This window comes from Pollachius pollachius (genome assembly GCF_949987615.1).
Source record: "Pollachius pollachius genome assembly, chromosome: 11".
Lineage (NCBI taxonomy): Eukaryota > Metazoa > Chordata > Actinopteri > Gadiformes > Gadidae > Pollachius > Pollachius pollachius.
In genome coordinates this window covers 16,353,114-16,375,613 of record NC_136944.1, presented here as the reverse complement: position 1 = coordinate 16,375,613, position 22,500 = coordinate 16,353,114, and the positions used below count along the sequence as shown (strand labels likewise).

At 43.3% G+C, this 22,500-nt stretch overlaps 2 protein-coding genes across 3 annotated transcripts; both read right to left on the bottom strand.

Moving 5' to 3' along the window:
• Positions 1-971: 971 nt before the first annotated feature.
• trip10a (thyroid hormone receptor interactor 10a) lies at positions 972-16,537 on the bottom strand. 2 transcript variants are annotated; one of them, XM_079746513.1, is made up of 15 exons: positions 15,964-16,537; positions 12,476-12,591; positions 11,659-11,715; positions 11,160-11,307; positions 10,643-10,705; positions 9,530-9,634; positions 9,278-9,406; positions 9,003-9,149; positions 8,542-8,727; positions 5,488-5,652; positions 4,629-4,738; positions 4,095-4,227; positions 3,671-3,759; positions 3,005-3,159; positions 972-2,599 (listed from the first exon to the last, which is right to left on the bottom strand). In XM_079746513.1, exons 1-15 carry the CDS (start codon positions 15,985-15,987, stop codon positions 2,448-2,450), a joined length of 1,779 nt encoding a protein of 592 aa, XP_079602639.1. In that variant the 5' UTR covers positions 15,988-16,537; the 3' UTR covers positions 972-2,447. The 2 variants fall into 2 exon arrangements, with proteins under 2 accessions (XP_079602639.1, XP_079602640.1); XM_079746514.1 differs by lacking the exon at positions 5,488-5,652.
• A 113-nt stretch (positions 16,538-16,650) lies between these two features.
• LOC307082476 (vascular cell adhesion protein 1) lies at positions 16,651-21,687 on the bottom strand. Its single transcript, XM_079746064.1, has 8 exons — positions 21,558-21,687; positions 20,411-20,674; positions 19,655-19,984; positions 18,941-19,261; positions 18,505-18,768; positions 17,661-17,990; positions 17,164-17,433; positions 16,651-16,926 (listed from the first exon to the last, which is right to left on the bottom strand). The coding sequence occupies exons 1-8, from the start codon at positions 21,607-21,609 to the stop codon at positions 16,742-16,744; spliced, it is 2,016 nt and encodes a 671-aa protein (XP_079602190.1). The 5' UTR covers positions 21,610-21,687; the 3' UTR covers positions 16,651-16,741.
• Positions 21,688-22,500: the final 813 nt, after the last annotated feature.

The following is a 22,500-nucleotide window of genomic DNA, read 5'->3' as shown; positions in this document are numbered from 1 at the left end:
AGAGAGAGAGAGAGAGAGAGAGAGAGAGAGAGAGAGAGAGAGAGAGAGAGAGAGAGAGAGAGAGAGAGAGAGAGAGGGGAGAGACAGTCGAGGAGAGAGAGGGAAGGAGAAAAGGGAGAAAGAGGGAAGGACTAGGAGGGAGGCTGAAAGAGAGAGAGGGAGAGAGAGCAGCAGAGAGCAGTAGGGAGCGAGAAAGTGAGAGAGACACTTTCCTAAACCCGCGCTTTCCGAACCACTGGAGCAACTCCCATCTTTAATCCTGTTGTGACGCACGAAAGATACATTTTGCGAACACAAATAGAAGGTCATAAGACAGCCAAGCGGTTAGCGTTATCGCCACCTTCTCCCGCACCCACACAGCTAGGCTGGACACACTGGACAAAGCATATCATGTTGGCAAGAAAGGAGCGATCTGATGGAGGAAAAAAAAAAAGACAGCTGACCTTTAACATACGGTGTGACTAATGGCTTTGCATACAGATGCTGATAGCTCCCCATCGACTAGCCGGTCGTTTGGTGGCAACTTCACGCAATCGCCCTCCCCTCTCACTGCCTCGTACAGAGAGGTGCAGAAACAATACATGGTGATACATCCTCTATTGATTTAACCTTTCCTCTCGAAAAAATATATATAAATAAAATGGGCACAATGGTCCAAAACCGGCCTTGTTTTGGTGAGAGCTGAATGAATTGTGTATTAAATAGTTTGTATGGGGCAAAGCAGATGGGTAGTGTGATTTAGAGGGCCATTATAAACAATATTTTTTGAGTGAGTGGGTTTCAATCACGTATTCAAACAAGTAATGAAAATGTAATCGCAGATGGGAGATGGGTCCACAAGGCTTTAGAAACGGCTTTAACAGTGGCAACACTGTCACCTGCTGGCCATAAGATGTATGTACAGACCACAAAGTGTTTTACCGTTCAACAAATTCATTGTTTTTATAAATCCCAAATAACTTGTATAGCCATTTACGACCTTGAAATGTGCTCCACATTTATTAAATCTTAAAAAAAAAACGGATGTAAATGTGAGATATATAAAATGCTTTTAACCAGAAAGGCACAATGTCAAACATAAAACTATGACAACACAATATACATAAAAGTCAGTTAGACCAACTGTAATGCACAAAAAAACACAACATAAAACATTTAGTGAAGCAAAGACAAACTAAACATACACACACCTTTATGGCAAAATAAGTAATCTTTTGACAAAGGTACAATTCTTTATTCATAGCAGTCTCGGTTATTAAGAAAAAAAAGAAAATAAGACAATAGTGGTGTTGTTGATGGCTAAAATATATTATTTATGACATAAATACGATCGCCTCAAGACAACTCGCAAATGTGTGTGCAAGGAGAGAAGAAAAGTGTAACAACATCCTCAACACTAACAGACAGACTTTCCTGTTAACCTGGAATCTCTTATCAATATAGACACTCCTAATAAATTATCATTTTTTAGTATAAACAAACAATCTGGAACCCTTTAGAAGCCTGGGGGGAGGGGTGCAGTCTCATTCTTGTGTGTGATGTCGTTGATTGACACTGGAAAGTATATGGTGAATTGTTACTTTATAATGTGGTCTGCGTAAGCGCAACGCACAGAACAGGTAGAAGCAAAGTTACTTTAGTGCCATTAATGCTCACACACATAGCAATAAATAACACACTTTTAGTGATTTAAATATGCTGTGTTTCAAACCACATTTTGGATGACGGAAGATGGGGACAATGAAGCCGAATTTGATTTTGATGACAGTGAGTCTTCGACAAGGAAACTCTGTGTGCGTGTGTGAGTGTGTGCATGCAGTTCACACCAAGACTAAAGTCTTGGTGTGAACCCCACAGTATAAAATATTTCCATGTTTCCTCCTCTTCTCTCGTTTCTCCTCCTCTTCTCTCGTTTAGAATCCGACTCCCTTCTCGTTTTGGGGGCCCGAGCTGAGCTCTGGCGCCCTGACGTGGTACATCTTTCCTCTTGACTTCAGAGGCGCCTGCGTCACCCTTTGCTGGGCCTGACCGTATTCGCACAGCCGAGACGCAAAGCAAGAAAAACGCCGTACAGACACGCGTGGCTTAAGTTGCTCCGTATATCTCGGGTTAAAGGGGGATTCATATTACATTATTGGGGGGGGGGGGTCGCGGTTTGTTTTTATTCCCTTTCATAAGCGTTTCGTAGGGACATTGCGTTTTGCACCATCGATTTCTCTCCCTGTATGGCAGTGCAACGCACTTCCAAAACACTCCCATTCCCTGTGCCTCTTATGACCATCCCACCCGCCGTGGTCCCACCCACAAGCTGTTCTGTACCGTTCACTCCTCCTGTGTCGACGATGGGAGGGGGTTGAAGGGAGGGAGGGGTCGATCCCGTATAGCCCTGGATTCCAAAAATGCTCGTTCTTCAGCAGACAGCGTTTACCCCCTGAAGGTGAAAACCCTCATTTGTTGAGGGCGATGGAGACGTAGGAGGTGGGAATGTAGCCTTCGTCGCCGTTGGTCCGTCGCACGCGGGTCCACCCGTCTCCCTTGTCCTCCTCCACTACGTCCAACAGCTCACCCTCCTGCATGGAGATGGTCCCTTCGCTGGCCCCTGCGACACAGAGACATAGCAAAAAATGAATGGGCTCTACAACATTTAGGATGCCAGGGTCCCGAATGGACCGTGGCATCCACAACAACATGCCAGGGAAACATTACAACTTTTTGACACCTTTTTGGTACCGTTGTTGTGTAAGGGCTATGAGCATTATAATAAGCAATGTTGTATATAAAAATCGCCACACACGGTAGTGTTATAGGTGTGCTATAACTTATTTCAGTGACAGTGATGAAATGGCATAGATAACCATGTTGACGAATTACTACGTTTAAAACAAAGAAAATGTGATTTTGGGTCCACCTGCTCTTTAAAATACTTTGGCTAATATGATCCGTCCAAGGGCATAAACATACATTAAGAAATAAAAGATGGATGGTGACTCCAGGAGTGGCATACCAGGGAAGTTGTACATGGCTGTGCAATTTCCGATAGCAACGGTCGGCTCTTCCTCCTCCACCTCCTCCTCCTCCTCCTCAAAGTCGTCATCGAACTCTGCGTAGATGGCTTGGGAGTGGTCAGGCGTGCCTTCTTCAGACTGGGCTCCGTCAGGGCTGGAGGGCAAAGGAGGGACGTTCGTTAAGAGTCGAAGAGGACGCTTTGTGAAAGCACTTTGTTTCCAACCGGGTTGAGTCACAGCCACCCCTTGCTGTGACTCACCTCTTCTACTCTGAAAGAAAAAAGGGAACTCCTGGAAATCAGAGAGAGAGAGAGAGAGAGAGAGAGAGAGAGAGAGAGAGAGAGAGAGAGAGAGAGAGAGAGAGAGAGAGAGAGAGAGAGAGAGACAGACACTCACATTTTACCGACATTTCCTGGCACAGGAAATGGAGAATGCATGGGAACCAACAGCTGACGATGTTCGACTTCTGGGTAAGTTCAAGGTTAGGCCTCTGCACTTCACATATATCATTGAACGTCACATTGAGTTATAATATAACAAATTGCTACGTCTTGAATGGGTCTCGCCATGAGTAAGTGAGTGGGTGAGTGTGTGGGTGAGTGAGTGTGTGGTTGTGTGTTATAATCTCAAGGGGAAGAGTAGCACGTGGCCAGCAGCATCCACACCTGTATACACCATGGGCCCCGTTGTTGTTGAAGGAGTGGGATCGTTGCTGCAGCCGACTCCCACGGACCCCTGCTTCTGCCACCCAAGTCTGTAAAGACAGAATGATAGTGTGTGTGAGAGTGTGTGTGTGAGTGAGTGAGTGAGTGAGTGAGTGAGTGAGTGAGTGAGTGAGAGATAAACAAGATAGAAAATAGGGAAACATAAGAAGGAGCAAGCAAATGAGAGAAAGCAGGATAGAAACAAAACCGACAATATGTGTAGTTATGCGGTATAACATCCTCAAATCAAACCACAACATCGTATTTCTGCCCCTCACCCACCAAATAACTATGGAGGGGTCTCAACTCATCTGTCAATGCACAATGGCGCTTTAATATTGTCCACAATGAGCCCTCATACAAAACAAAGGCAGGGTGGCCGTACCTCATACTTGGCCAGCTCCCCCCTGAGCCTGTCAATGTTCTGGGCCGTCTGGCTGTTCTGGGGGGCTAAGCTGGCTGGGTCTCCCATCTGGGGGTTCTTCTCATAGACATCCCTCATCTTCTCCAGGGCCTCACTGGTATAGCGGGGGAGAGACAGAGAACATAAAGCGATAGAGAGCGAGGGAGGGAGGGAGGGAGGGAGTGTGAGAAAGAGAGAGATGGAGTTAGGTTGGTGGAGATGAGGCGCTCAGTGGGGAACGCGATACCCTGGGGATGGCAGCACCAGGTGAAGATGCACACACACACAGGGGTTTGACGCACACACACACACACAAACACACACACACACACACACACACACACACACACACACACACACATACACGTTAATGCAGTGTGATAGCAAATGTGGTGGTTATAATAGGAAAAAAAGAGGACAACAGCAAGTAGACAATGATGCAGATGCAATCACACACTCAACATAAAAAAAAAAAAGAGGTAGTGGAAAGTCATGACCGCACACACAAATAATCACCTCTGATCAACTTCCTTCTGCAGCTCTTTGGCAATCTCGTCGCGTTTCTTTTGTAACCGCTTCCGCCGCTGCTCGGGGGGGAGGTGGCCAAAGTCCTCGGTCACCGTGGGCTGCGTAGTACACAGGAAGTCAAGAGTGTGCCCAGGGCAACAGTTTCCCATCTCAGTAACCGAGGTGACAGAAACAACCCCCCGCACCCCCAGAGAACACCGACAGAAACAACAGGCCTCAGGTTTTGGTTCAGCCCAGAGACTCAGCGCTCATCTGACCGGCTCAAATCAGAGTCTCACGAGAAGGTATACACTCGGCCTAGAAGGTGATTTTGAACGATTTTGAACAGTGAGCTGGTGCCAAACCAATGTCCTTTTTCCCCCCACCCATACATTTAAACATTGATGGTATGTTACAAAATCCCACATTCAAGACAACATATAAGTTATAGGAGAGCATTAAAGAACTGTTCCATTGTTTCACCAACAGGTGGCAACACCCCTCACTACAAGCAAAAGGACTGGCCACAGGCCGCATACCATAGTGTTGTGTTGTGGTCGTGCAGTTACACCACCAGCACGAGCTATGAGGATAAGCAGTGAGCGAGACTGAGGCTAGGGTATCTAAAGTTCCCTCACAATAAGGATGTGTTAAGAGTGCGTAACTTCTAAAATTCAGAGAAAAATAAGTCTAATATCTTTTTTTGTTTAATTTATGGCTAGAACAATTCCTGGGGCCAAAAATGGTCTGGTTGACATTTGACGCCATATAAATCCATAAATATTTGTCCATGTTTATTCCCTGCCGCTGGGGTGTGTAAACAGCACTCACACACACGAGCCGCGACCTACCACCTTGGTGGACTCACCGATCTGCGGAGGGTCCGGAAGGAAGATATTCTGGGTTTGACTGTCTTATTGATCTCCTTCAAACAGTACGACAGGGGGTCCCGGCCAAACTTTGGGGAGGGGGCTCCGTTAGAGGGTGAGGGGGTCGGAGGATTGCTGGAGGGGAGGATCGTTGATGGGGAGAGCTGGGGGGGTGGGTGGGTGGGTGGGGTTAAAGACATCCGACAAATGCAGGTGAGTAGATGGGGGGGGTGTAAGGGGTGGGGAGGGGGGGGGGGGGAGACAGGAAACAAGGGAAAGAAAAAAATGAGACAGTCAGCACCATGAAGCACTCACACCACGTAGCCAAGGCAGGGAGACAGTAACCCACAGAGGATAAGCCCGGAGAGCATGAACGCAACGACGACAAAAACAGACGAATAACAACACAAACACAGGTTAATCTTCCTCTTTGTTGCTTCTACCTCACGAGACACACAGACACAGTGCGATCCGGTGGGGCCCCTGGCACAGGCCATAGCATGAAGGCTAGACACTAGTAGCGAGCACGTTTCTCTGGTTAAGCTCCATCTGTTCAGCCCATGGTTGGCTCATTAGCTAAGCTCAATTGTCTCTCAATGCTCTGAGAGATGAGGAGTGTGTGTGTGTGTGTGTGTGTGTGTGTGTGTGTGTGTGTGTGTGTGTGTGTGTGTGTGTGTGTGTGTGTGTGTGTGTGTGTGTGTGTGTGTGTGTGTGTGTGTGTGTGTGTGTGTTTCATGTCCCCAGCTGGTCAAACGGCCGACCCTACACCAGCCTCCCTCACTCTCTTTCCCTCTCTCTGCCTGACCTACATACGCAACAGAAAGATCAATGGGGCTGTAATTGGAAATGGGGAGGGGTGGGGGGGTGGGTAGTTAATGGCGTTATCATAAACAGCCCCTTCATCTGAATTGGGCTGAATGGATCATTTTCTTTCCTGGTTTGATGATAATGATAAAAGGCCCTGGTCGACCCGTGCGGAACAGAATAAAGGCTGTGCTGCCACACGAACCACTGAGCTCCAGTAGAGCGATCAATCACTGTCAGACGCAGCATCTGACGACCCGGTCAGAACAGGTGGGGGGGTGGGGGGAGGCAGGTCTCAGCTCTTAGGCTAAATTACACAGGGGGCTGAAAGGAAGCAATCAGCCTGTAATACTGCGAATGCTGGGGTGTTGGCAGTCCCTGCCAGTTCTAAGTACTACTACTCATACATCCAACTCTCCTCCCCTTGCTTTTTACCCCTTCAACGTTTCAATGTGACATTTTATTGATACGTTTTATATTTACTCCTGTATTGCGTCTTAGATATCATGCATAGCGTCCTTGAGTACAAAGATATGGTTCATCAATGCTGCATCAACTACTAATAATACTTCTACTACGACTTAAGGTTAAGGAGATCACAAAACACACACATGGGAGCGGTTGCAGAACTGCCATCCGAGTGGACCCGAGCGAATGCCGGATGTCTGCGCAGAGCGACACGTGACACATTGCTCACGCAAGACTAATGGCCTTCCGTCGAGACAGCATGACTGATGACACACACAGGAAGGAACGTGCATAGTCAGAACAGCGCAGCCAGCATGCGAGAGTCGAGACACGTCAGACATGGGCGAGGAGGGGGGGGGAGAGAGAGAGAGAGAGAGCTGTGAGAGTTAGCTGGTTAGTGGTCAGCCACTGGTGACTAGGGTTTCATGTCGGACTAACCCTGGAAGCTCTGGGCCATATCTTAGGAATGTTTCCTCCCCAGAGATATGATGCAGGCTTTGGGACAAAGAGGTGGGGCCTTGCATGGTCCCGAGTGCACAGGGACAAGTCAACAACAAGCTGCTAACAACCTGAAACTCTGCGTCCGTGCACGTGGACTCGGGCCAGCGTTCGTGACCTCGAAAACCTTGCGTCCATCCACCGATAGCTGGCACAGAGATGCCATTGTGGCACCAGACATAATGCTATATTCTGGCCCAGCATAATAGACGCAGTGTTTGTGGATGCCTGTCGACGAAAAACTCAATGTGGTTTGTTCACGGTGCCGGGCGAAAACACAAGCCCAGCAGAATGTTGACTGTTGACTGCCGATTGACCTATCGGATGCCATGCTGCAGAGAGAGAGGAGGGTCCAGGTTGTTTATGGGCTTGGACGGAGGGTGGGTGGGTGGCTCGGGGGAGGGGGCGCGGGCGTGCGGGGGGGGGGGGGGGGGGGGGGGGGGGGGGGGGGGGGGGGGGGGCTAGCTTATTGGTTTACATCCAAGGATAGTAGTCAAGCAAGAGGATCTGTACTAGAAGGGTAACTTGGTGCATCTCAGTGTATGTGTAAAAATAAGGCTGGTTCATGCACGTACCATGGTGCGTTTTTGAAGAACGAATAGGATCTTGCGCGTGCGAGTGTGTCTGTATAGAGCTGTCATAAGACCTCTCAGTAAAGGGACATTCCTGAGCTTTCAACCGTCAACCACTCCATCACCATCCTGCTCCATACACTGCCCTAATCCCCACTGGCTAGTTAATGCTCTCCATCATTGATGAAGCGGGAACAACAGCTTCTTATGCTTCCACTGACAAAACTTAAAAGGGCAAGTGCACTGATTTCTTGAGAAAAACAAGAACAACAAACATTACCTCTATCATATTTAAAATGTATGGGGTAGCAAGTCAATAACATCCACACTAATGCAAATAGTGTCGGTAATGCTGTCGGCTGCCAGCTCTTTATATCCAGAGCACACTATGATGCCTTTGCGGTGTGCAAGACCCACGGCAAGGTGTGTGTTGGTAAACAGGAAAGCCCAGATATATAAGACGTGCGACTGGGCTACCTGGGACTAGGTAGAGCTATGGCAGAGATGAAAATCAGAAACAACTGAAACAATATCTAGGTTACGCACCGCTGTAGATATTTGTCTCTGTATTTACTGCACTCTCATCAAGGTGGAAGTGTGAACACTAGCATAAAAAAGGTAAACAAACATAGGATGTCCCTACATAATAATAATAATAATAATAAATATAAGCCTGCCTTTTTGATTACAAGTACACTCGGAGAACCCTACCTTGCTCTTCTTCAGCAGCCAGGATTTCTTGTTCCGGTTCTTCCCGAGCAGTTCCAAGGGACCCTTGGGCGTGCTCAGGCTGCTGTCCGAAGAGGTGCGGTTGATGCCCTGACTGTAGTCTTCAAACTCGATATCTCCCGGGCGCTCGAAACCAGACTTGTGCTGCTCTACCAGAGCCAGGGAGTCCTGGGGCCCACATGGACACGTGTGAAACAGGAGGAGGAGAGGCAGAAGATAAGAGAATGGAGAAGAACATTAGAAGACACAAAGCCAGAAGAGGAAGCAAAGAAGGAGAAGGGGGGGACGAAGACGGTGGAGAGTAGGAGAAAAAGGGAAGGAGGAAGAGAAGGGAGTAATGAACACCGGTATAAAGACCGGTATAAATAATTTGGGGGGGTCACACTGGCACACATAAGGTTTTCCATTGTCGCTATGTCCGTTTGTTTAAGACTCCAACTCACGTTCCTCTGGTTAACATTACAGCCTGCTTTATGGATGCCCTCCAGGCACTTGTCAATGATGGGCATCACATGCTTCTCCGTGTCCGAGAACAGGACGTAGCCGCCGGCTAACCGCTGCCCTCGCCGCTCATCCATGTCTTGCAGTTTCTAATGAAAATAATTACGCACCAAAGGGCAGACCGGGTCATAAAAGTAAATTCATAAACTATTAGATTACAGTGAATGACACAAGCGGGAAGGTAAAGCTGCGTGTCGATTTTCCGTCACCCGCTTACGTTAAAAATGACCGGCATGTCGTTAAAGTAAAACTGGTTCTGCTCCTTGTTGCACTTCTGCAGCTGGGCTGCATAGTCGTTCTTGCATTCCTCGGCTATCCGCGACCGCATGTGGGCCTGCTGCTTAGCCTGATGACACACACACACACACACACACACACACACACACACACACACACACACACACACGGTCATCGATCATCCGCAAACCACACCCAGGTCAGAGGTCACGGGTGTTTCTGTAGACGTTACCTTTCCCACATCGGCCTTTGTGGCGTTGATGTCCTGGTCGGTTTTCTCTGCGTACGCGGCTGACCGCTCTGCTTCCCGCCACTCTCGTTCAAAGCGTTTCTTACTCTGATATAGGTAAGATATTGTTTAAGAAACGATTAGGAAAAAGGTTGGCATGCCACGATGTCTCTGTATGAAATACAATTTGTGAGTCAAGCATTCCTCGTCGTTATTCTTAAACAATACAGGGGATGCGTTGGAGGCGTTATGTATGCCAGTGATTGCTAACCAGGGTTGCGATTTATGATGCAGGTCTCAAGTGAAGATCTGTTACCATAGACGCTCACGCATGTGCGTACACGCATGCACGTACGTCACGGAGGAGACCGGTGATCGTTCAGTTCATGTTCATGTTCAGATGCAGGTCTCAAGTGAAGAATGATTACCATAGACACTGACGCATGTGCGTACACGTGTACACGCATACACGCATGCACGCAACGTGACAGAGGAATCCCATTAAACTGGATGAGAAATCTAGGGTGTTTTTGATCATATTATTATACCAATTTTTCGTAGAAAAAGCCCTGAGCTAATATTGTTTTTTGCTCATGCAGGTCCAAAGTGTTGATGGGAGTCAATGCAACAAGAAAACTTAGCACTGAACTGGACAGTCAAAATATAATTGTTTGAAATGTTAACCAGTGTTGTTATTTTAAAGAATGTTTCATTTTTGAAAAAACAGGGTTAGGCTGATGTTATGACCGCATGTGGGCCTCCTGCAAATGGTGGGATAAGCCTATACAGGCTATTTAATTGCTCAAGTAACTAAATAGCCTTTTATAAAAAAATTCTAACCAAAATTGGCCATTTACAAAAGGTTGCCGACCCCTGCCATAGACACTGACACACACGAACACACACAACAGAAAAGACCAGTGGCATTCAAAGACCGGCGCATAATCATTCATGTTCATGTTCATGAATCTCACATGAAGAAACCAAAATAGCATGGTAACATAAGGCCTTCAAATAAATATAGCCATGGTTCACTCTAAGGCGGGAGAGACGAGAGAGGTTCACGAGACGGAGAGAGGGAGAAGGAGGTTTTCTGTCCAATAGGACTCCACTCACACTGTCGAGTTGCTTGTATGAGACCTCCAAAGTCTGCTGGGCTTTTTTGGCCTCCAACAGATACTGTAGACAGGGTAAAAATAGACGGGAGAGAAAGTAATGACAGGGAGGAGGGAGAAAGGGGAGGAGGGAGAGGAGGAGAGAGGAAAACTGGTTAGAGGACACACCAAGACTCACTGCAGAAGTGCCGAGGCAGACCGAGCTAAAGTTGGCAGTTTTGAGATAGAGTCAGATAGGCATAAACAATAACAACAAGGCAAGCAGCACAAACAAAAGCAGTGTGTCGCTCAGAGACATTACGTCGGGCTACACGTCAACACGGCGGCATTTGACAATCTCCCCCGGGACAGGAAAACAACCCCCACCCTTATAAGGAACTGATTGCAGCTTCCTTCCTGCCTGCCTAAGTCCTTCCTTGGACTTCTTAACAATCTGCACCCCTTTGTCGCTCAATCGTGCTTTCCTCCTCCTCCTCCCCCCCCCACCCAGCACCCGACCCCTCAGTCCCCATGCTCACCGTCTTTCGCTCCTGCTTGAGCTCCTGGAGGTATTTGGTGAGCTCGATGCAGATGTTCATCATCATGTCCTCCGCCACCAGCTCTCGCTGGCCAGCGTAGTCGTTCATCTCGTTCAGGATCTCTGTAAAGGACTGGAAGCTGGAGACCCTACAAGGGGGAGGAAGGGCTGATAAGACACACAATGGGGCCAGGACCTTTGAATACCACAACATTGGAAAAGAAGAAGGAAAAGTGAAAAGGCATTGTGTGGGCCATGTGACATAACGAATGCATGAGCACATGAGTATTTTACGCTGTGAGGAGAGACATTAGCATCTACATAACATTTTGATGGAAACCAGGGAGATACCGATTCGAGGAAGTGAATCAAAAGTATTATTAAATATACCAGAACAAGAATCAAATGTGTCCCAATATAATGTTTTCTGACAAGGGGAGACGATCAGAATTCTGGTCGAATGTTTGAGAAAAAAACAACTGAATCGTCATGGGGCTCACCGGCACTCTGTTTCATCTTTACTGCCTCGTTTGGGGTTATATTTCTTTGACAAGTTCCTGTAGAGAAAGAAAAAGAAAAAAGAGGAAATCAATGGATCACTGAACACATTGATTCTTTATTTACACTGAAAGAGGAGAAGGAAGGAACGAACAAGCAGGGGAAAGCAGGACAAAATGGATGACGGTTAACCAAACCGGTGACATGTTGTCATGTTCTATTTGGTGCAAACTCGGCCTGGCCAACAGACAGCCGGCCCGGCACGGCTCCGTTAAAATAGCAATTACTCTTCTAGTCTTCCCTGTTTCACTCTCCTTTCCACCACATCCTGTGCTGTCATGTGCCAGTCTGCTCCCACTTCCTCTCCAGCAGAGCTAAACTAAACAGATGTGGGCCGACACGCTGGACTGCAGCTCGGAGAGCAGAAGGGAGAGAGCGAGAGAGGGAGGGGGAAAGATAGGGAGGGAGAGAGAGCTCACAGTGCACAGAGACAGTTCTGCTGCTGGAGAATGAGGCCAGTGTTTCAAGTTTGATTCTGCCCAGAAGTAGTCATATGACCTCACATACATTTCAGTAATAGCCCTTCAGTGCATACACATGACAATGTTAAATACACACACAAATTGCTGAGCAATAACACAGCCAAAGATAACAATGTATTTACATTAATGATGAACCGATCAGTAAAATTTATGAATCCAAACACAGCATAACGTTGAAAAAGCAAAAGGTACACAAACAAACACACAGTCACACACACACACAAGAATGCCTTTGACTCAGCCATCATAGCAGAAGCATGGCAAGAATGAGACTTACCTCAGTTGCTTTGCATAGTTTTGTTCTATCTCAGTCCTCTCCTTCACAAACTTGACATACTTCTCCACCAGATCCAGTCCAGACAGTGTGTGTTTTTCAATGATGTCATACTGGTCCTAAGAAAAACAAACAAAAAAAAGCTTTTATATATATATATATATATATATATATATATATATATATATATATATATATATATATATATATATATATATATATATATATATATATATATATATATATATATATATATATATATATATGACATGATTGAATGATTATCAAAAAGTTGATAGAACCCCACTGGTATTCGGTATAGGGCCCTGAACTTAAACATCCTATCACATAATCAACAGATTGCACACATGTAGTGGGTGTTAAGAACTGAGGTTGCATCTCGTGTTGAACAGAACATTTCACAAATACTTTGCACAGCAAGATTTAGTCTATCTGAGCTGGGAGCGAGTAAGCGGCAGAGAGCCAGTCTGGGAGGAAGCAGGATCTGCTCCTCTCATAAATGCTGTATTCTCCCCCTGCAGTTATCCAATCTCACATCAACACACAGGGCTTCACACTGGAGCCCTGCAGGTATCCACACTCCTCATCTCCTTTCGACTTTGTTCCTGGCAAGGATCTCCTCTGACATCTTCAAGCTCAGACAAGTCCACTGGAGATGATATCTCAAGGCTAGACCAAACCCCAACGTGCCCTCCCACCACACAGCCTCAAGAACCTCTCTTCCCATCTTGGTGTGTGTGTGTGTGTGTGTGTGTGTGTGTGTGTGTGTGTGTGTGTGTGTGTGTGTGTGTGTGTGTGTGTGTGTGTGTGTGTGTGTGTGTGTGTTTAAATAATCCTGGTATGCTAGGGCATGTTTTTCTTTTCTTGCAATTTATTTTCAGATCAATACAGATCCATCATAGTATGATAGAGTGCTCATTATACTAAGTTATTTAACACATTGTTCTGAATGAATTTCAATAATATTTAAGGCTCTTATTTCAGTGTGGTTTGTTTGATTAAATCCTTTCCTTAGACCTAGACTACCTGCAGAAATTCCATCGATTCTTGAGTATTAATGGAATAATTCTGCAATGATTATTCAGTGGTGTATAAAGTACTAGAAAGCCACACTTAAAAAAAATATGGTAAAAATACAGAGGTCTTAGTTGAAAGGGACTCTGATAAGGGTTAAAGTCCTCCATTAGAAAATCTGTAAAAATCATTCTGCAGCTAAAATAAATGAGCCTTTACCATCATCGTGTGATAGTCTTGGGTAGGCATCAACAAACAGCATTTGCTCCAGGGGATGAGTTTTCCAGCTAATATTCACAGTTGTGATTTTCCAGCTAATATTCTATGGGTCTTTATGTGTCTTAACTTGTCTGTCAGATCGGCAGTTGCACACATTAGCAATACGCTAAAAAGTACAAAGGCCTTAAGGATAACACAAAAATCTTTATTTTTTTCTGATTTTATTTTGTAACCGGTAACAAAGAGTCACATGCAAATACATTAAAAGTAAAAGTTAAAATAAAATATGAGCAGTGAAGTCAAGGGGAAAGTTGCTTCAAATATTAAAACCCCAGTAAAGCACAGATACTGCAAAATACAACTTAAGTACCGTTGCTTTACACCAATGTTATTATGTGGTGTATTTCTTCACCCTGGCAAAATTGTTGTTCTAAGAGGAACAAAACAAAAGGATGGACACAAAAAATCCACCTTGTTGCATTCTTTATGCAGGCAGTCACTTTGCAAATAAATACAATATGCCAGAGGTACTTATTTTGATCGGGTCATACATTAACAATTTTGTGGGCATTGTAGAACTTCATCTTCAGAGGTGACAAACCTGTCTCCCCGGAAAGGTTTTGTACTCCCAAATACCTTCTGAAGCTCAGGTATTCAGGTCTACATTTCATCTCACCTTCTGCCATACAAGTTCTAGTGACGAAATAATGGCATCCAAACAAGGAGGGATGGCTGACTCATGTCACTATGAGACGCCTTCGAAGAAAAAGATCAGGCTTCTTCGATAATGATAATCTAAGAAATAAGAAGTCATTTAACGTACTTTTGAATGTGGTCAATACCATTACACGACTACAAATAAAACTAGAATATGATTTCCACAAGCCCTATTGTCGATATCAAACTCACCCCCAGTAGCTCCTGCCTATGTTTTCAAATCAGCAAGAGCTCTAGTATAGCAGTTGAAAACATACTGACACCAACATACTAAACCTCTCAAACTTTCAGTACCGAGTCTCCCTTCAGTGTCCCATGGGCAAGACCCACCCAGGCAATGCTAAGGCCCAGGTATAGGTTTAGCCCCCTATCTTTTACTAGCAGGACTAACGCACATGCGGTTCTTAAAATAGCCTTGGATTAATGTCAAGGCGGGCAGTGGACAGATGCCATAAATCATTCTCTGTTGAAGGAAGATTCTTCCTAGCTGAACTTTACCACACATCCCACCACCTTAATCTGGTACCTTGAACCATTGAAGCGACAGGTGGACACATTTTGGTGTAACACAAAAGTATAACGCAAAAGTGTGCAGGAGTAACCCTATTCTAAAAGGAAACACGAATAGTTGTTCTCCCTTACCCAATTCTTAATGTATACAGACTTAGGGGTTTGCATTATTTTTTTTATTGTGCATTTAATGAGGGCCAACTAATAAGGATGTGTCCCCTTTCCACTCCATGCACTGAGCATGGAAAGGGGACAGGGGAAGAGGCCTAGGGGGAGAGCAGTGATCCATTTAAGCTACACAATATGGATTGTGTGTGTGTGTGTGTGTGTGTGTGTGTGTGTGTGTGTGTGTGTGTGTGTGTGTGTGTGTGTGTGTGTGTGTGTGTGTGTGTGTGTGTCCAAATCGGACCGTAATGGAAGTAAATATCAATAGATACTAGAGACGTTAATATATTGTGCCTATTAATCACTGAAGGGAATACATTTTTACACTTAACCCCCATTTTCTGAAAAGATCAATGCATTATCTGAATTGGAATGCATGAATGCTGTGCGGTGACCACCAGGTAGGGCAATTATTCTGCAATGATTTAGGCTTCAACTACTGTGTCAGAAAAACAATGACAACGAGGTCCACATATGGTTCGTGTTCCTGCAGTTTAAACAAACATTTCAACCTAAACACGTATGGTTCAACAGATGGTTGAGCAATGTTTTCTCCAACCACGCAAAGACGATAAGTGGTCACGTACAGACAACAACATCCACTGTTCTGATCATCTAAATCACTACACCATATGATCTAGGGATTTGCGAGGTAGGGGCTCACATGAACTGAGAATGCTTATTGAATGGTTTATTAGAAAGTATCATCAAAGCTGTTTACGAAAAGAAAATTGGGAACGTCAAAACTTGCCTTCGAATGCCGCGTTAACTTTTACACAAATGGTTTTCTCCCAACCAACACTAATTAGTAGAGATGCATAACTATGCCGATGAAGTAAACTCACCCAAAGATCCGTACCCCAGTCCATATTCGATGTACGTCCCAATCCGCCTATCCCTGAATACAAAGAACTTCTCCCAAATTAAGGTTATTCCCACCACTTGGAGGATGGTCTAATCCCGGGATGTTAAACTCCACCAAACACACCCGTTTGTTGTGTCTTTTTATCCAACACTGGTCCGCAACTTGTTATGTAGTTGCCCGCGGACTTACTATCTGTCTACCGTTGGTTTTGTAAATCGAAATATTTTTTTCAAAGCCAAGAGAAGGATAAACTAGCTTTCATATCCGCGTCACTCCCAAATCCTAATTCTTAAAGGGACAGTTCACGTCCAGAGCATGGAGCACAGTGTCAAGGGGTGTTCTCTGCTGTCTGACTACCGTCGTACACCTCGGTCACACGCATTTTAATTGCTACGTTTCTCCCTACTTCTTTCATTGGTACATTAGCCATATTAACCCTCCAAATCAACCTGAATGTGGAAAATTTCAAAAATACATGTGTGAAATTAATTTAAATTTAGGCTGACGTTAACGTCCACAGAAAACGGATATTTGAATCAAATAACAAAAGACAAGCATAGCATAGCTTTCTAGCATATATATATATATATATATATATATATATATATATATATATATATATATATATATATATATATATATATATATATATTATACTCTAATAGAATACAAAAAAATATTTTAAACAGTGATTAGTCAATCAAATAAAAATAAACAAATCAAAAGTAATGAAAAAAATCACATTTTTGTACAACTGATCATAACTCATCTCTAGTGGCCACTACATCTTGTAGAGGGACGTCATTTTTTCTGGCATTATTTCTCATTAAACTATATCTACCATGTTTTTTTGTGCAAAAGAAGTAACACAAGAACATGATAATGATAATGACCGGAATAACTATAAACAGTATCAGATAGTAGTTAACGCCAGTGGTATGACCTGAATGCAAACAAAAGAAAGGAAACAAAGTATTAAATATCTATTATTTGTATTAATTTATAATTTAAAATAAAAGTGTTGTTCATACATAGGCTACACACACACACACACACAAACACTCAGATGCATGGACGCACACACACACACACACGCGCACAAACACACACAGATGAATGGAAGCACACGCAACCGCACATTCACACACGTTTTAATTAATAATGACCCTGCAATCAATACCTAGAGGGGTTATCGTCAGTGTAATTGGCCGTGTAGCAGTGCCAACTTTATTCGTGGCAACGCAGTTGTAAATTCCACCGTTGGCCGACGTGGCCCTTGTGATGCTAACGGTATTCTGGCGACCCCATGTGGTTTCCCTCGCATTGATCGCAACTGTGTACTTCCACTTGACTTCAGGAGGCGGGTTACCCTCAGCACTGCAACCGAAGGACACATTTCCGCCTGTGACCACTTCCACGGAATCATATTCCTCAGTGAACTTAGGAGCATCTGAAATGGAAGTGTAGAAAGTGATAGACATCATAAAACGCAACTGACAAACATTATACATTATTATATTTTCAATTTGTATTGTTATTATTATTATTATTATGAATATGATTATAACAAAGTCAACTTATTTTATTATAACATAAGTTATTATATTATGTTATAATAATAATTACAATAATAATAATATTATTATTATTATCATTATCATACCATAGCCAACTTACAATGCACAATGACTTGGAAGGCTGTCGATGTGTTAACTTGCTGTGAGGGTCCATCTTGTTTGGGATCCAAGGTAGTCAGACATGTGATTATTTCATTACTATAATTTCTAAAAGCGGTGATTTCCCACGTGGACGACACATTTACAGGCGTCTTTGTGAGATCGTCATCATATGTTTGTGTTTGAATTATTTCCCCCTTCCAGAGCCAGGACACAGTGAGGGCGGCTACAGGAGCCACGTTGAAGACGTCACACTGCAGTGTGTACCTTCTGCCCTCCTGCAGTGGACCACTTTGGTTCTGCACAGAGATGGACACCGTGTCTGGAGTCTCTGTCAAAACAACATTATGGAATTACAAACACAATGACGTTTATCTGAATATTATCATTATTGGAGGTAGAGGACTTAAGCTCACTGTGCTCTGTGTATGTGTATGTGTATGTGTATGTGTATGTGTATGTGTATGTGTATGTGTGTGTGTGTGTGTGTGTGTGTGTGTGTGTGTGTGTGTGTGTGTGTGTGTATGTGTGTGTGTCTGATGTGTGTTTCTGTGTGTGTGTTATACCACTGGTCATTGGACAATGACTGTCCAGACTTCAGATCTAGTAATCAAAGTTGATCAACTTTGAAGGTCAAGCAAAGTTATTCATTAATACACTATTATTATTGTTATTATTATTATTATTATTATTATTATTATTAGTAGTAGTAGTAGTAGTAGTAGTAGTAGTAGTAGTAGTAGTAGTAGTAGTATTAGTATTATCATAACATCGCCAACTTACAATGCACAATGACTTGGAAGGCAGAATATTATCATTATTAGAGGTAGAGTACTTAAGCTCACTGTAAAGCGTGATGGGCAGGGTCACCAAACATTGAACATCAGAAAATGTCCCAAAGCAGTAAGGTCCAAATGTCCAGTCTTCAAAATTGTCCGCATACCAAGTGGCAGACTTATTGTCAGGCATATTCAAATTCCATTTGCCAACTGGAGTCTCCCAGCCAATGATTTCAACCTCAGATGTTGTGGTAGGCCTACAGATGACTGAGAACGAGGCCCCGTATCTCTCCACCACCCTTTTGGGAATAAACTCCAGTGGACAGGATGCTATTAGATGTCAAACATAAACACATGTCATGTGCCCAATCTTACCATTTTAATTTTAATTTATTTTCACAAAATGAAGGTAATAAACTTTTAAATGATATTCAAATGCAATAACATTGATAAAGCAATGAATAAATTGGTATTGTCCAGTGGTGTGAGAGATGTAGCCTACCTGTTGGCTGGTTCATAAATGTTGCGGTTGTTGTTTTTGTTGTTGCGGTGGTGGTGGTATTGGTGGAGGTCTTTTTAACATTGACATTAAAAGTCTGAAAAATTGTCCCATGTATGTTGTTTGCTGTGCATGTATAGTTTTTGCTTTGGGAAACTCCGATAATAAGGAGAGTGGTCTGATTCTCAGTGGTGTTCAACGTGTCATTGTTTGTGTCCCAGCTGATTGCAGGAGCGGGGTTCCCGTCCACTTGACATTCAAGTGTCACATTGACGTCCTCTGTCACATTTCTGATCAAAGGGGTGAACAGGAACTCAGGAGCATCTATAAGACAGTAAGTGGCTGCTTAGATACTATGTCAACATTGTTAAACATAAACGTTACAGAAAAAATATTCTAACTATACAATTATATAACATCAGAAATTAAAAAAAAATAATTATAATGTAACATTGGATCTGTGTGTGTGTGTGTGTGTGTGTGTGTGTGCATGTGTGTGTGTGTGTGTGTCTACGTATGTGTGTGTAAGTATGTGTGTGTCTGTAAGTGTGTTATATCACTGGACATTGGACAATGACTGTCCAGATTTCTGATGTAGTAATCAAAGGTGAACAACTTTGAAGGTCAAGCGAAGTTATTCATTAATACACTATTATTATTGTTATTATTATTATCATTATTATTATTATTATTATTATCATAAAATAGCAAACTTACAATGCACAATGACTTGGAAGGCTGTCGATGTGTTATCTTGCTGTGAGGGTCCATCTTGTTTGGGATCCAAGGTAGTCAAACATGTGATCATTTCATTACTATAATTTCTAAAAGCGGTGATTTCCCACGTGGACGACACATTTACAGGCGTCTTTGTGAGATCGTCATCATATGTTTGTGTTTGAATTATTTCCCCCTTCCAGAGCCAGGACACAGTGAGGGCGGCTACAGGAGCCACGTTGAAGACGTCACACTGCAGTGTGTACCTTCTGCCCTCCTGCAGTGGACCACTGTGGTTCTGCACAGAGATGGACACTGTGTCTGGAGTCTCTGTCAAAACAACAATATGGAATTACAAACACAATGACGTTTATCTGAATATTATCATTATTGGAGGTAGAGGACTTAAGCTCACTGTGCTGTGTGTGTGTGTGTGTGTGTGTGTGTGTGTGTGTGTGTGTGTGTGTGTGTGTGTGTGTGTGTGTGTGTGTCTGATGTGTGTTTCTGTGTGTGTGTTATACCACTGGACATTGGACAATGACTGTCCAGACTTCAGATCTAGTAATCAAAGTTGATCAACTTTGAAGGTCAAGCAGTTATTCATTACTACACTATTATTATTATTATTATTATTAGTAGTAGTAGTAGTAGTAGTAGTAGTAGTATTAGTATTATCATAACATCGCCAACTTACAATGCACAATGACTTGGAAGGCAGAATATTATCATTATTAGAGGTAGAGTACTTAAGCTCACTGTAAAGCGTGATGGGCAGGGTCACCGAACATTGATCATCAGAAAATGTCCCAAAGCAGTAAGGTCCAAATGTCCAGTCTTCAAAATTTTCCGCATACCAAGTGGCAGACTTATTGTCAGGCATATTCAAATTCCATTTGCCAACTGGAGTCTCCCAGCCAATGATTTCAACCTCAGATGTTGTGGTAGGCCTACAGATGACTGAGAACGAGGCCCCGTATCTCTCCACCACCCTTTTGGGAATAAACTCCAGTGGACAGGATGCTATTAGATGTCAAACATAAACACATGTCATGTGCCCAATCTTACCATTTTAATTTTAATTTATTTTCACAAAATGAAGGTAATACATTTTTAAATGATATTCAAATGCAATAACATTGATAAAGCAATGAAATAAATTGGTATTGTCCAGTGGTGTGAGAGATGTAGCCTACCTGTTGGCTGGTTCATGAATGTTGCGGTTGTGTCTGTGTGTCTGTGTGTTTGTCTGTGTGTTATATCACTGTCCAGACTTCAGATCGAGTAATTAAAGGTGATCAATTTTGAATGTCAAGCAAAGTTATTCATTAATACACTATTATTATTATTATTATTATTATTAATAATTAAAAAACAACTGTAAAAACGAAAAACAGTAGTGGTCTTTTACCTTTGAAAATGATTTTGCAGATTTCACATAATTTTTTTGCCAAATTACCCTGTTGCGTATAATAATGTTGCCTTTCACTTAGATAAGCAATTCTTTGAATATTTCATATTAGCGGGTAATAAGTAGGTTCCTTTCAATATATAATTAAATGTTTAATTAAAACAATAGGCCCCTCTATGGATTCTTGCAGATGAAGTCAAGATGTGTAGCCTTGGCCATCAAGAATCAAAATGGGAACTTGCAACGTCAGGATAGTCTTAAATGGCGAACAAATTCTACAGTAATACAGGTCGATAAATAAATAAGATACATACTGATACATTATGAGATCTAATTTAGGTGTTGTGCTACTCTTAACAAAAACATCCCGAATTGTATGAAGTACATTTTAATAAGAGCCAATTCATTCAATTAGAAAGGGATTAGAGCTAGATACACTATACCAATTTCAAGTGATACATTAAATTGAATATATTTAATATACATAACACTCACCACTCTGTTCAGTCATAGGCAGCAGAAGGCACCATATCAAGACAGCCAACATGTTGCTAATCTTTGTGCTTGTGCGGACAGAATGAATAATAGAGCAATTGATATCAGGAGATCAGGGTGGAGGACTTCCTCAAACACAAAGGAAATGGAGGGGAAATTGTGGTTTCAGCATCGGGTGTATGCTCACACGTTTTGCAATGATACTCTATGTCAGTGGTTCTTAAACTTTTTGTCTGGCGACCCCACAAAAATGTATGGCGAGGTCTGACGACCCCACTTTCCCCAAACCCAGTCTAAGTCCTTACTTAAAATGCCCCCTCAAACGTTAACAACAAACATCCTTCACGTCATCCTTCTCCAAAAAGTCATGCAGCTCCGAAAAGTCATGCAGCTCCGAGTTTGCGTCTGAGAGGAAGGTGCGCACCTCGCATCGCAACTCAAACAGGCGTGTAAGGACCTTGCCCCGTGAAAGCCACCTAACTTCTGAATGGAAAAGGGATTTGTGTGTTGACCCCATTTCCTGGCAGAGAAGGGTGAAGAGTCTAGTATTGAGTGGGCGAGATTTTATGAAATTCACCATTTTAATTGCTGTCTGGAGAACATTGTTAAGCTCGGGCTCAAGTGTCTTGGATGCCAGGGCCTCTCTGTGGATAATGCAATGGGTGAACTTGGCATGTGGTGCAACGCAAAGGACCTTTGCTTTCAGCCCTTTACTTTTCCCCAACATAGCTGCCGCACCGTCTGTGTCTATGGGCCAGATCGTCAGATGATTCTAGTGTTCGTAAGGAGAGATATGGTACTGTCTGCACAAGAATGACACACGGAAGCAATGGATATATTTCAAATATATATATATATATTTGGTTTATTGTTTATGGCCACTTTGCAACGAGGAAGCCTCTAATTATTCAAGAAAAATAAAGAAAAAGACTCTGGAAAAGAG

Excerpts from the sequence above, each read along its gene's own strand:
- trip10a (XM_079746513.1), bottom strand. The coding sequence starts at position 15,987 with ATGGACTGGGGTACGGATCTTTGG. Across the intron at positions 11,308-11,658 it reads AAAGATGAAACAGAGTGCCG|GGTCTCCAGCTTCCAGTCCT; the intron begins GTGAGCCCCATG and ends TCCCCCTTGTAG. Across the intron at positions 8,728-9,002 it reads GTAATGTTAACCAGAGGAAC|GACTCCCTGGCTCTGGTAGA; the intron begins GTGAGTTGGAGT and ends TGTGGGCCCCAG.
- LOC307082476 (XM_079746064.1), bottom strand. The coding sequence starts at position 21,609 with ATGTTGGCTGTCTTGATATGGTGCCTTCTGCTGCCTATGACTGAACAG. Across the intron at positions 20,675-21,557 it reads GCCTATGACTGAACAGAGTG|CATCCTGTCCACTGGAGTTT; the intron begins GTGAGTGTTATG and ends GACATCTAATAG. Across the intron at positions 19,985-20,410 it reads CCTGCCCATCACGCTTTACA|AGACTCCAGACACAGTGTCC; the intron begins GTGAGCTTAAGT and ends TTGTTTTGACAG.